The 12834-nt window shown below is 45.1% G+C and overlaps 1 protein-coding gene across 2 annotated transcripts; it reads right to left on the reverse strand.

The window, feature by feature from the left end:
* Positions 1 to 379: 379 nt before the first annotated feature.
* LOC123170292 (sucrose:sucrose 1-fructosyltransferase-like) lies at positions 380 to 3381 on the reverse strand. 2 transcript variants are annotated; one of them, XM_044588125.1, is made up of 4 exons: positions 2939 to 3381; positions 2717 to 2725; positions 1749 to 2593; positions 380 to 1104 (listed from the first exon to the last, which is right to left on the reverse strand). In XM_044588125.1, exons 1-4 carry the CDS (start codon positions 3291 to 3293, stop codon positions 421 to 423), a joined length of 1893 nt encoding a protein of 630 aa, XP_044444060.1. In that variant the 5' UTR covers positions 3294 to 3381; the 3' UTR covers positions 380 to 420. The 2 variants fall into 2 exon arrangements, with proteins under 2 accessions (XP_044444060.1, XP_044444059.1); XM_044588124.1 differs by having other exon boundaries at positions 2717 to 3358.
* Between the last annotated feature and the right edge of the window lie 9453 nt (positions 3382 to 12834).

Below are 12834 nucleotides of genomic sequence, written 5' to 3' on the forward strand. Positions count from 1 at the left end.
TCATATTGATCTGCAGGTTGTAGGTAGTGAAATGATCACAGAGATCTTGCAGAAAAGCCAACTTGAGTTACACATGATTAAACCTCTAGCTCAGAAACTGTTCGGAAAAGAAATGGTAAAGGATTGACATACAGGTGAGGGGCTCCACTTCAGCTTGGGCCAGGCCAATGTGTCGAGTCTAGTTTTGTTTTTTGAGAACAGCGTCGAGTCAAGCTACCAGGCTACATACGAGCTAATGGAGTTTCCGGCCTCACCCTACGGGATGGACTCGTGTACTGTCCAGCTTGCTACCCACTGGACAATGCAAAATATTATGATCTGCTGCATAAACGAGCAGACAGTAACAATGTATGATCCGTCTGACAGAACTAGAAAAAAATAATCAGAAAACAAACTTAGTAAAGAGAAACCGGTTGGAAGTTAATCTCGTGCAAAAAGATCTAGTTGCATCGGTGTTGAATGCATCTCATGCACCACGAGCTTATCGACGATGAGAGTGGAGCCGGTAGCATTGTTGAAAACGTACAGCCCAGCCGCCTCATAGATGGCCTCAGTCGGGTACACTCGGGACGTCGCCGTCAATCTCCCGCCCATAACGAAGCTCTCCACAATGGAATGATCCACAAGAATCCTAGCGGATAAGGCCTCTCCGTTGAGCACCGGAACAGTGCTGCCCACCACACGCTTCACAACATTCCTGGCCAGCGATGACTGCGACTCGTCATGGCAGAAGTGGGTCCGGAGGTCCCCGTCAAGGCTCCTAGACATGTAGAAGTACATTGCCATTTGTTCACTGTGACCGTTGGTGAGGAGGAGGCCGAAGGGGCCGAGCGCACCCCGGTTGGTGGCACCACCGCTAGTGCTGCAGTTGTAGCCGATGTCGGCCTCGTTGTGGGCTGCGATGTCAGAAGTGTTGAGGCGGAAGGAGGCCTCTATGTCGAGCTGAGCGGCTTGCCGGAGATGCAGGGGGAAGACGGAGCCAGTGCTGATGGTGATGCCACTGAGGTCAGTTGCATTATGACGGAGGGTCTCAATCTCCTCCACCGGCCATTGGAGGAGGTTCGTCCGGGTCTTCTCGTCCAGCGCCACCGTCCTCGGAATCGCCTACATCATACACCATTAATTAGAGAGTTCATTTTAATTCAAGCTAGGAAATTCCGGTGATCATGATGACACTTTGATATCAAGAACCACTACCTTTCCTTCTAGCTAATAAGATGTTTCTGTTCATCAGATTATCTCTTGCCTGCTCATGGATTCAGTAGGCAACTTAAAAGGTTCTCTTATGTGCGAAAAAGTACAAGCTGGCTTATAACACAAACGTGATGGAAATGCTCAATCTGAACCTTTTTGAGTTAGATTCGATCCTCTCAGAGAGCCTAATAGTGAAATGAGTCAGAGAAAAAGCATAGCCAAAATATTTTTGAAGTCACAAATACAAATAATTACTACCTGTGTTCACTATTATACGATGTTTCGGATATTTTAATATATGCTACATATGGACCGAAATGAGTGAATAAACACAGTAAAACATGTCAATATACATCCGAATCAGGAAATTTTTGAACATCTTATAATAATGAACGGAGCGAGAATCTATCTATCAAGCATGCATAATGAATGAATGCAAGATAACTATGCTTGTCATATCTATATATATCGAGCATGCATAAAGAACGAATGGAACTGATGATAGATGCTAAACACGTGGTAAAACAGATCAAATATATGTACAATAAAGATACCTGGAGGTTTGCCCATCCCTTGGCGAGGTCGGTCCGGTTGGAATCTGTCTCACCAACATACGCCCACATCACACGTCGCCGCTTTGCCGGATCATAGAATGTCGTGGACGCAAATAACTTTCCCCAATTGTACCTCAGTCCGATTCCCACATCTGCTTCTGGGTCCAGCGGTGTCCATGTGTTGGTCACTGCGTCATACTTTCCCAATGCGTAGTAGTCATGTCGTTCATCGTCCATGCTCGCCTTCAGGACGTACAACTCTTCCTGTGATGAGTTGCTATTGCCCCTAACAGGGTAGAAGTCGACGCACTCCCACATGCCGGTGCCCTCGACGCGGTGGACCGGACGCGGGATGAGCTCGAACTTGACGAAGTCTTTTGTCTTGTACATGAGGGCGATGCCAGCATGCCCGTTGTTGTCCTTGGACCCGATCATGGTGCGCCATGTGTTGTCGGACTTGTCAAACCATGCGGTCATGGGGTCACGGAAGTCCTTTTTGTATGTCCCGGGGGGCGGGAAGAGGACCGGGTTGGCGGGGTGCTTGATCCAGGTGCGGAGGAGAGGGTCATGAGGGTCTGCAGGTTCGGCAACACACTGTACCTGGGCGAGCGTGTCGGTGTTCCCTGTGTAGAGCAGGACGACCTTGCCATCAGGAAGTATGGTGGCGGAGCCCGTCAAAACGCCGTTAATGTCGTACCATCGGTCAGGCACCATGGCGAGGGGTAGGTGGTGCCAGTGGACCATGTCTCGCGACACGGCGTGGCCCCACGAGATGTTTCCCCACGTGACACCCTCCGGGTTGTACTGGTAAAAGAAGTGGTACCATCCACGGTAGTACATTGGAGCTGCATGTTATTCGTGTTTCAATTAATCAGTACTCCTAGTTCCTTGCCAATGGATAGACATTAGACATAGAGAGAGACGACAGCTGGTCAGGATTAAAAGTGATGAGGATCCTACTCACTCACCGTTTGGATCTGCATGCATATATGCATGCATGTCGCCGGAGCACGTAAGCAAACGGTGGTCAGTTTCTTTCTCCGCCAAGCAAACAAACAAAAAGACAGCAAAAAAGGCAGCTAGCCATTGCCAGTCAGTTTCTTCCTCCAAACATAGAGCAAGGCGAGGAGAAAGAACACAGGAGGATTTGCATCTAAAAATTCCATCATCGGAAGTAATGGATTCCATACCGTTCATGTAGTTCTTGTCCGGCTGGAAATGGTAACCGGTGCGCTGCCACTGCAGCATGGCGTTGCTCCACGGGAAGCCATCGGCCTCATCGCCGATTTCCCCCACCGTCTTCTCCGACGACGGCACGGCCGCCTCCTCCCGCCTGGCTCTCCGGAGACGGAGCACTGGGCTAACCACGTCGCCCAGATCCCCCACCCTGGCCCCTGGGAGGAGCGAGTGGGTGACGACGAACACCACCATGGCCGCGGCGCCCAGCACGGCAACGCACTCGCGCCACCTCATGCCGCCGCCGCTCCGCTGCTGCATCGACGCGTACGAGTACAGGACGGGCGGCGTGCCGGCGCGTGACTTCATCGCGACGGCCGCGGCTAGAAAACTGAAGAGGAAAGTTTTCGACTGGGGTCTTTCTTGAGTCTCAGAGAGCGCAATTTATAGCTGCGCCGAGGCTAGGGAAAGTTAGTACTGAATCATTAATTTAGACCCACCTCTTTTCTTTTTGCGAATGAATTTAGACCCATCTTAATTCAAAAGATATATAGGTACCCTATTAATTAATTTAGACATGTGCATACAACAGACTTTAGTGAGTACCATGATGTCAAAAAAAAAGAGACTCTAGTGAGTACCAATTTTAGGCATAACATTCAATGCTCCAAATTAACAGTGCAGACAGATCCAAACAAAATACAGTTGTGGAGAGCAGGCACAACCAAAATACAGTTGAAGGAAACAATACAGAGTACTAGCCTCGCCGGCCAGGACGAACGAGTGGTTTCGGCCTCGCCGATCAAGGAAAAAGGGTAACAATCCTTATCATAAGTGTTAGGAATAAGATGCATCAACCATTAAATAGACTAGACATGTCATGACGTGGTGTGGTTACATTGTTCATACGCACTTAGCTCAAACTGACTTACGAAGATAGTGTGTGCATCTTCAGTCTGAATAAATAAAACGATATTCGTATTCAAAGTCTACAAGTTTGAGTACAACATGCGTAAAAGGTCACTTATTTCTGATATGAAGGGCTTGATGATGGTATGATAAATGGCAATTAGTCAAAAGTTACCTCAACATGGTCATCACACAGTAAAATAGACACTATAGATTGAAGACCTTTTGCAAAACCAAAACTTACCGATCAAAAGCTGCAAGTTGATCTGCATACAAAACTTGCCTTGTGGTAAAAGGGGTCCACGCCATTCCCACAATTTTTTAGATGAACAGGGAGGCCTCTCCCCGGTTCCATTAGCTAGAATGAAAGCATCCGAATACAGCCCACTTGTGTCTGAGGGTTCCTTATTGCAAGCGCACACGCGCGCAATAGCTAAGCTGATGCTAAACAGTAGAAAAGGAAAACATGGGAAGATCAAGTTATTATCCCCGAGCAGTCCAACGATCTGCCAGAGAGTGCTACAGAGACATGAGGGCCAGGGTACAGCGAGCACCCGCCCGTTATCATAGCGTGATCATGTCTTCACTCCTTCTGAACTTGAATGGCGGCGCCAGTGCAGCTTGGGGTGACCAGCAGATCGAGGGTGGACACCGGGCTGATCATGGCGACCTTGTCATTTGTGTCTCGCTTCGTGGCAGGAGATTGGAAGCATCCTTTTTCTTCTGAGATCCTGAGGTTACTCCAGCCAGCATCAACTTCAAATCTTGTGACCTTCACCTTCAACCACTCAAGATCCTCAAGGGTTGTTGGAGAAGTTTTGTCAGGGCACTCATGAACGCCTCCATCTTGGGTTTGCCGGCCTCTGGGGTCAAAATCACCCAGATTTTGAGCATTCCGATGATCATGCTCCACACCTGAATAATAGAGGTCCAACTGGTGTTGTTAAAAATCATAGGGTTTCTATATTTCCCGAAACACCATAGGATAGCAGAGCTAATAATGTTCAAAGCCAAGTTATTTTTGTTAGAAACCCAAAATCGAGCAACAAACTCAAAGTTTGCGCCTATCTCGATTTGGAAATGATGGCTAACAAAGTACCATACATTCCTGGCAACTACACAATCAAAGAATAAATGGCGATTTGACTCATTATCAGCACAGAACACACAATCTAGGGATTTGATTATGTGCCTTTCCTCAGGTTATCCCTGTCATCAGCTTATTTTGGGAAAACAACCAAAGAAACACATGAATCTTGGGGGACACTGCCAGTTTCCACACAGCTGGTAGAAACAAAGGTTGCACACCCCTAAAATTGATGAGAGAATTCCTTATTTAACACCGTATCCAAATTTTATGCCCTATTTAACATCGACAAATAATTCCTTCCCTATGTAATAATGCGCCAAAATTTTATGCCTTTTATAACACTTTTGTCTAGTTTGAGTTTAAATGACATCTGAAAAGACCATTTTACCCTCATGTGGAATGTTTTCTGTGTGCGTCGTGTGTGCTACTGCTGTGTTAGAGCAAGTATAATAGTACTACTCAGCAGGCTACAAGCAATTCCACCTCAGCAAAAATCCGAGCTGGAGGAGAGTAAAGACAGGAGAGAGAAAGAAGCGAGCGCTTCGTCAATCGCTCGGCTGCAGCACAAAGGCGCGTGGACGTTACGCCCGCTTGCAGCCGGTAGCTGGCGCTAGCAAGGCTGCTCCCGATTCCCTCTGTCCCACTATCCAATCAACTGCTCTTTGTTTTCTCCTCTTGCATGTAGACATTAATTACTCTAGTCATTTAGCAGCTGGTATAGAGCCAACGTTAGGCTGGTCATAGTGGGGAGTAACTTAGACTAGTGTCATGCATATGACACTAGTCTAAGTTACTACCGTTAGGCTGGTCACAGTGGGGAGTAACTTAGACTAGTGTCATGCATATGACACTAGTCTAAGTTACTATCTCCATAGTGCAAAGTAAAATAGTAGTAGTATCATAGATTGCTTCATTTATTATCTCATAGACTCATTTTGCCTCGGGAAGCGCTATGTTACAGTAATATATTATGTTACCACAACCACCTCTTTTCTCATTAAATACTTGCCACATAAGCAAAATTGTCTTGAAATGTGTTAAGTTACTACCTAAGTTACCCTACTATGGCTAGGCTTATTAGACGAGACTACTTGTACGCCGGCTATTGCTGAGATGGCACTGATATAGAGCCAGCAGCCGGCGATTCTATTAGCCATGCTCTTAGGATAATCGTGACTTGATTCCTCGAAAGTCGGTTGTATTTGTGCGCGTGGCCGGAGCGAACTGGACATGCATGCAGCAGGATAGGAAATTAGCTGATGCATGCGTGAGTTAGTGCACGGATAGACTGCAGGTTAGTTAGTGCATGCGTGAGTTAAGTTGCTGGACGTGGTGGTCGGGTCATGCGTGATGTGTACGTGCACTAGTGGTCGGTTCTGGCGTTGGTGCTGGCCGAGCATGTAGCTAGCTAGTGCGTTCCCGTGACTGCGTGTGTACGTGTGTGTGGGGCTGTGGGCGCGCTGTTGCGTGCTGCGTACGTCTGTGCTGCCAGGTGTGTGTGCTGCTGCCAATGTGTTGCTATGTGTGCGCGTGTGCGTATGTGTCCCGCACACATACATAGCACATGAGGGGCAAAATGGTCTTTTCAGGTGTTATTTAGATTTAAAATGGACAAAAGTGTCATAAAAGGCAGAAAATTTAGACTCGTTGTTAGATAAGAAAGAAAAAGTTTTTCAGTGTCAAATAAGGAAACGAAATTTAAGATAGTGTTAAATAAGGAATTTTCTCAAATTGATCGCATGATATAAAGAACTATAAGAATAAACCCCTTTTGTTTTCTAGTTGCCAGATGAGGGCATCTGGGTCATTGCTGAAGGTGATCCCCCCAGCAATCTCTATAATTTGGTACCATTGCTCCATGAGCATGTCATCAAATTTCTCCTAAATGTAAGTTTAAGGACCTCACCGTCCCAGACCTCACTAATACTTTTAGTTTTCTCATTACAAAGCACATAAATTGGACAGAATTGTACTTCCAGTGGGGAGGTACCAAACCAAGTATCCTCCCAAAACCTGATTTTATCCCCTACTCCTACCTTCCAGCTATATCAAAATTTCAAAGTTTGGATGATGGATTTAACCCCCTTCCAAAATCTAGAAACACTTATGTTAGTGCTGGGAGCAAATAAATTGACTTTGCCTCTCATGTACTTCTGATTTATCATCATTTTCCATGGTTTCCCTTCCTCTTCATAGTATCACTTGACCCAAGATCCTAGGAGACATAGATTCACATCTTGGAGGTTGGGGATACCTAGTCCACCATATTCCTTTTTCATACACGCCATTTTCCAGTTGGCCAAATGAAGCTTTCTGTGACCCTCAAAGTCATTCCACAAACAGTTAGCCATGTGAGAGTTTATAAGATCAATGGCCCACTTAGGAAATTTAAAGAAAGATAGCAGGTAAATAGGGATGCTAGCAAGGCAGGCCTGAATGAGGATTAACCTGCCCTTGTAAGAGAGCAGTTTCCCTCTCCACCAATCAATTCTTTTCATAATCCTGTCAATAAGAGGTTGGATATCCTCTCTTCTAAGCTTATCATAGTGCAGAGGGATTCCAAGATACTTAATGGGGAAAGAGCCACCAGTTTATTCTAAAGTTTCTAGGAAATTTCTAAATTCGTCATCTTCTATATTGAGGGGAATGAGTTCACTTTTACTATAGTTAATTCTCATTCCAGAAATCTGCTCAAAACAAGATAGTACCATCTTAAGGTTCTTAGCACGCTCCAAATTTTCGTCTAAGAACAAAATGGTGTCATCAGCGTATTACAAACAGATAATCCTCCCAGCACAGACTTCAGGATCCCGCCCTTCTATCAGTTTTTGGTTTGCTGCTTTGTTCAACATCCTAGTAAATACATCTACCACTAGATTGAAAAGCATTGGGGAGATGGGGTCTCCTTGCGTGAGACCTTTACCAGTATTGAAAAAATCACTTTTATTGTTGTTCAGTTTGACCCCGACTGAACCTCCCTTAGTGATTTGTATAATCCAGTGGATCAATTTTTCTCCAAAGCCCCTCCTCCTAAGTAGTTCTTCCAGGAAATCTAAATTAACTTTATCAAAAGTTTTTTCATAATCTATTTTAAAGACTAGACCCTGTCTCTTACTAGAGTGGATGAAGTGTAGCACCTCATGGGCTGTGACCACACTTTCGAAAATATATCTCCCTTTCAAGAAGGCAGATTGATTGCTAGCTATGAGTCTTTGGAGAATCATAGATAGTCTGTTTGTAGGGACTTTAGTAAAGATCTTAAAACTACAGTTTAGTAGACCGATGGGTCTAAATTTCCTCATACGGGAAGCATCTGCTTCTTTTGGTATGAGGGTCAACATGGCAAAATTAAGCATGTGAATAGCAAGCCTTCCTTTATGGAAGTATTCAAACATGGCCATTAGATCCTTCTTAACTAGATCCCAAAAGTGCTGGTAAAATAAAAAAGTGTAAGTGCATCTAGTGCCCCCCTAGTTGGTTTTGGAGTATTGACGACAAACCTGGTTGAGGTACTAATGTGTTTATGAGAATTGCAGGATAACACAGGTAGTAGTCCCTCATTGATTCGGTTTACCTACCAGAGATGACCCCTAGAAATGTGTGAAGACATTGAAGACAATGGTGGTTTGTGAAGATATTCACATTGAAGTCTATGACATGAGAAGACATCGCATGAAGACTTTGGAGCGCGAAGACATAGTTGTTTCGTAGTTTCATTTTCTTCTTTGTTGAGTCACAGGAACCACCGTACTGTTAAGTGGGGTCCAAGTGAACAAAGTCGGAGTGACTGAAGTGATGCTCAACCAAATCCCATGTCTTCGAACGAAGACAATGAGAGAAAATCTTATCCAGAGGCGGATGAGTCAGCTTTACTTGTAGCCCAAGTCAAGCTGCCGCGTGTGTTTGAAATCTGACCGTTGGAACACGTGTCAGTTCCTTAGTGACCCAGGGTCATTTCGAACAAATCAGGTCGGGTTGCCTAGTGGCTATAAATAGCCCACCCCTACACCATAAATGGGTGGCTGCTCACAGTTAGTGCACGGCTTTTGTCGTTTGAGAGCAACCCACCTCCGAAGCTTTTGAGAGAGAGAGATCCTTGCGAGGACAAAGCCCAAAACACCGAGAGCCAAAGAGTGTTAGGTATCACTAAAGTCTTTCTATCCGCGTGATCTGAAGACTTGTTACACTTGAGGACTGTGAATCCTCCAGCCGGTTAGGCGTCGCGTTCTGAGCATCCAAGAGTCATTGTGGATTGCCGGTGAACGAAGTCTGTGAAGGTTTGGAAGTCTACCTTGAAGACTTACTAGAGTGATTGGGCGAGGACTGGGTGTCCTTAGCTCAAGGGGAATAAGGTGAAGACACGGTCTTCTGAGTTAAATCTCAGCCTCCCTAACCAGATGTACAGTTGTCACAGCAACTCGAACTGATCGAACAAATCTCTGTCCTCTCCAAGCTACTGGTTCTATCTCTTCCTTCTCTTTACTTTCAGTTTGTCTTCGTGAAGTCATTGCCTGCTTGCATTATCTGTTTGACTTCACTGCGTGACTACTTGTTCTAATTGGCTTCATACTATCTTCCATCCTGATCCATACTGCCTAGCTTCTATTAATCTTCGTGCTTTCACTTCATTGAATACTTGACTATGGCTTGCCTAGTGTAGTCTACCTTCCGCTGCATATCAATAGGATCATTTCTATTGTTTGTCTTCGAAACTCCCATGTTTTGAAGACTTTCATAAAAATCGCCTATTCACCCCCCCTCTAGTCGATATCCAGCTCTTTCAATTGGTATCAGAGCAAGGTACTCCCTTGTTCTGTGTGATTCGGTTTAACCACCTGGAGTTTTAGCTATGTCGACTGCAGGGATAATCAAAGTCTCCGCTGCGTGCCCTATCTTTGATGGCACTGAATACCCCTACTGGAAGAATAAGATGCGCATGCATCTTGAAGCCATTGATGTCGACCTCTGGTATGTCGTCAAGAACGGCGTTCCCAAGACTGGTGAAGGTGTCACCCCCGCTGATGTCAAGAAGTTCATCCAACTGGATTCCACTGCCAAGAACATCATCTGTGGTCATCTGACCAAAGGATAGTATGGCCGTGTGAGTGCTCTGGAAACATCGAAGCTAGTCTGGGACTGGCTCTCCAAGGTCAACGAAGGCGTCTCAACCCAGAGAGATCAAAGGATCAGTGTCCTTCGCAACCTCTTCAACCGCTTCAAGAGACACGACAATGAGAACGTCTAGCTCACATTCGATCGCCTCACAGATATCACAAATGAGCTTCAAGCACTCGGCGCCACTGAGATCACCAAGCATGAAACCGTCAAGACACTTCTGAGATGACTTGATAGCTCGTTTGACACCCTAGCCCTGATGATTCAAGAACGCCCTAACTTCAAGACTCTCGATCCGTCTGACATACTTGAGAGGCTCAACACACATGAGTTTCAGCTATCTGAGAAACGAGATATCTATGGTCCCAACTATGGCCGAACTCACGCTTTGAAGGCAAAGGCTGTTTCCTCATCTGAAGAAGAATCTGACTGCAATTCTGGTGATCCTAAAGACATTGGAAAGGAGCTCTCTATGCTTGTGAAGAAGTTCCATAAATTCACTAAGAAGAAAGGCTTCAGAAAGTCTTCACGATCCAGCTCAAGAAATGATGAAGCTTCTACCCATGACCACAAGAAGAGAACATGCCACAAGTGCAAGAAACCTGGTCACTACATCTCTGAGTGTCCACAGTGGGACAAAGAGAAGAAGAAGAAGAAGAGCAAGGAATATGATTCTGATGACAAGAAGAAGAAGAAATCCTCAAAGTCTTCTTCCAAGTCTTCATCGAAGTCTTCATCACACAAGAAGAGTTCATCTGGCAAGGCTCGTGCTTTTGTTGGCAAGGATATGGATTCAGAGGAGTAGTCTGCTTCTGAGGAGGCGGAGGTGGAGTCTGAGGAGGAGTCCGACTCTGGCGTTGCAAGTCTGGCTCTAGCTACAGCCTACATTGCCAAGGCCATCTTCAACATTGAAGACAATGGCTCCGTCGCCAACGCTGATGCTAGTGACAAGGACGACTCTGCTCCCACCTACTGCTTCATGGCACGTGGTGCCAAGGTAAAATCACGCGATGCTTACTTTCAAACATCCAGTGAAGATGACTCCGATTGTGAATCCAAACCTAGCTACAAAACCCTTGCTAAAATTGCAACTGAACAATAGAAAGCTATGGAACATATTCAAAAACTGTTAGACAAAAGCGATGACCTGTTGGACGCGGAAATGACCCGATCTCAGTCCTTAATTGAAGACATAAAAAATCTTCATGTTAAGTATGAGGAACTTGAAAGTCGTCATGAAACGCTCTCAACAACTCATGAAAAGCTTTCCTACGATTATCTTCAAAGGAAGCAAGAACTTGAGAACTTGAGAACGATTCATGAAGATCTTCAAAAGCAGAATGAGTCACTTCGCGCTCAACAGATCAGTCCCGCTCAGGAAGGATTTGAACCACCATGTCTAAAATGCATTGAGAGTGATAACGCTACCTCTATTGATGAATGTTTTACTGCTGCTACTGTTGCACTATCTTCAACTGCTGATGTGGTAACTAACCCCTTTGCTGAGGATACCACTACTATTGCTGATGAAAATGCTAGGTTGAAGACATTGCTTGAAACAGGGATGTACAAGAGTCTCAAAGGGCATCAGACACTGTGCGATGTCCTCAAAAAGCAGATTCTGAACCGAAACCCTAGGAAAGAGGGTGTTGGGTTCGAGAGGAAAATGAATGTTGATGGTTCTTACTGGAAGCCTGAGTAGTACCCCAAAACCACATGGGTTGCCGCAAAGGAACCTTCAGTGGATCCATCCACCTTATCTGGCTTCACTTGTGCTAACCCTATTATCATTGATGAATCCTTTGATGCAAACTATAAACTGTTTAAGAATCAGAATGGTGAAGTGTTTGCCAGGTACATTGGTACTAACTGCAGGAATGGGCCACCTATGAAGAAGATCTGGGTACCCAAAAAATGTCTTGAGAATCTTCCTGTGAATGTCGTCATGACACCACCTGGGAAGAAGACAAACCCCAGACCAAAGGCTTCATATGGTCCAAAGGCTTCATACAGATAGAGGACTCACCTGAGTCACCCTAACGCCAATGTTTTACAGGGAAATCATACTCAGACCCATGAATATGAGCGCGTTTGCTCAAACCGCTATGTTCATAGAACAAAGAACTTTTCTGCTTATTCTTATGAGTATTATTCTCCTCCTACAAGGCTATTTGCTAAGGCTCCAAAGCCAAAGTTCTCAGATGCTGCACTTAGACTCATTGCTTCGAAGCCACCCCTGAAAATGTGGCTGGTTAAGAAAACTTAACTCTCTTTTGCAGGAAAAGGTCTCCAGCCAAAAATCAAAGGCGTCCGATACTATTGCTGGGGACCTAAAACATCTTGTAGGGCGCAAGATAAAATGCCCAAATGGACTTATTATGTATTTTGTTCCTGAATCGCTTGCCAGTCATCCTATCAGTCCTAACTTGGATCTAAGCTTTCATAATCCGCTTGTTCGTCAAATGTTTATGCTTCACAATACCCTTGGTGAAGCCTATCCCCCTAACTGCACTGTAGGGTATGACACCAAAGTCTTCAGAATGGATTATGGACAGTGGATGCACTAACCACATGACTGTGATCGAAGTCTTCTGATGGATTCAACACTACGTCCATCAGACAAGAGTCACATCACATTTACTGATACTAGTAAAAGCAAGGTATTGAGTCTAGGTAGAGTTGCAATCTCAAAGGATCAACACATGGATAAAGTGATGCTTGTTGAATCCCTTGGTTTCAACTTAATGTCTCTCTCAATGCTTTGTGACTCAAACATGATTGTGATATTTGGAAAAT

Source organism: Triticum aestivum, chromosome 7D, assembly GCF_018294505.1.
Source record: "Triticum aestivum cultivar Chinese Spring chromosome 7D, IWGSC CS RefSeq v2.1, whole genome shotgun sequence".
NCBI lineage: Eukaryota > Viridiplantae > Streptophyta > Magnoliopsida > Poales > Poaceae > Triticum > Triticum aestivum.

Coding starts and splice junctions, on each gene's coding strand:
- LOC123170292 (XM_044588124.1), bottom strand. CDS start 3,293: ATGAAGTCACGCGCCGGCACGCCGCCCGTCCTGTACTCGTACGCGTCG. Junction 2,594..2,716: donor TATGCATGCAGATCCAAACG/GTGAGTGAGTAG, acceptor AATAACATGCAG/CTCCAATGTACTACCGTGGA. Junction 1,105..1,748: donor AGGGATGGGCAAACCTCCAG/GTATCTTTATTG, acceptor TGTATGATGTAG/GCGATTCCGAGGACGGTGGC.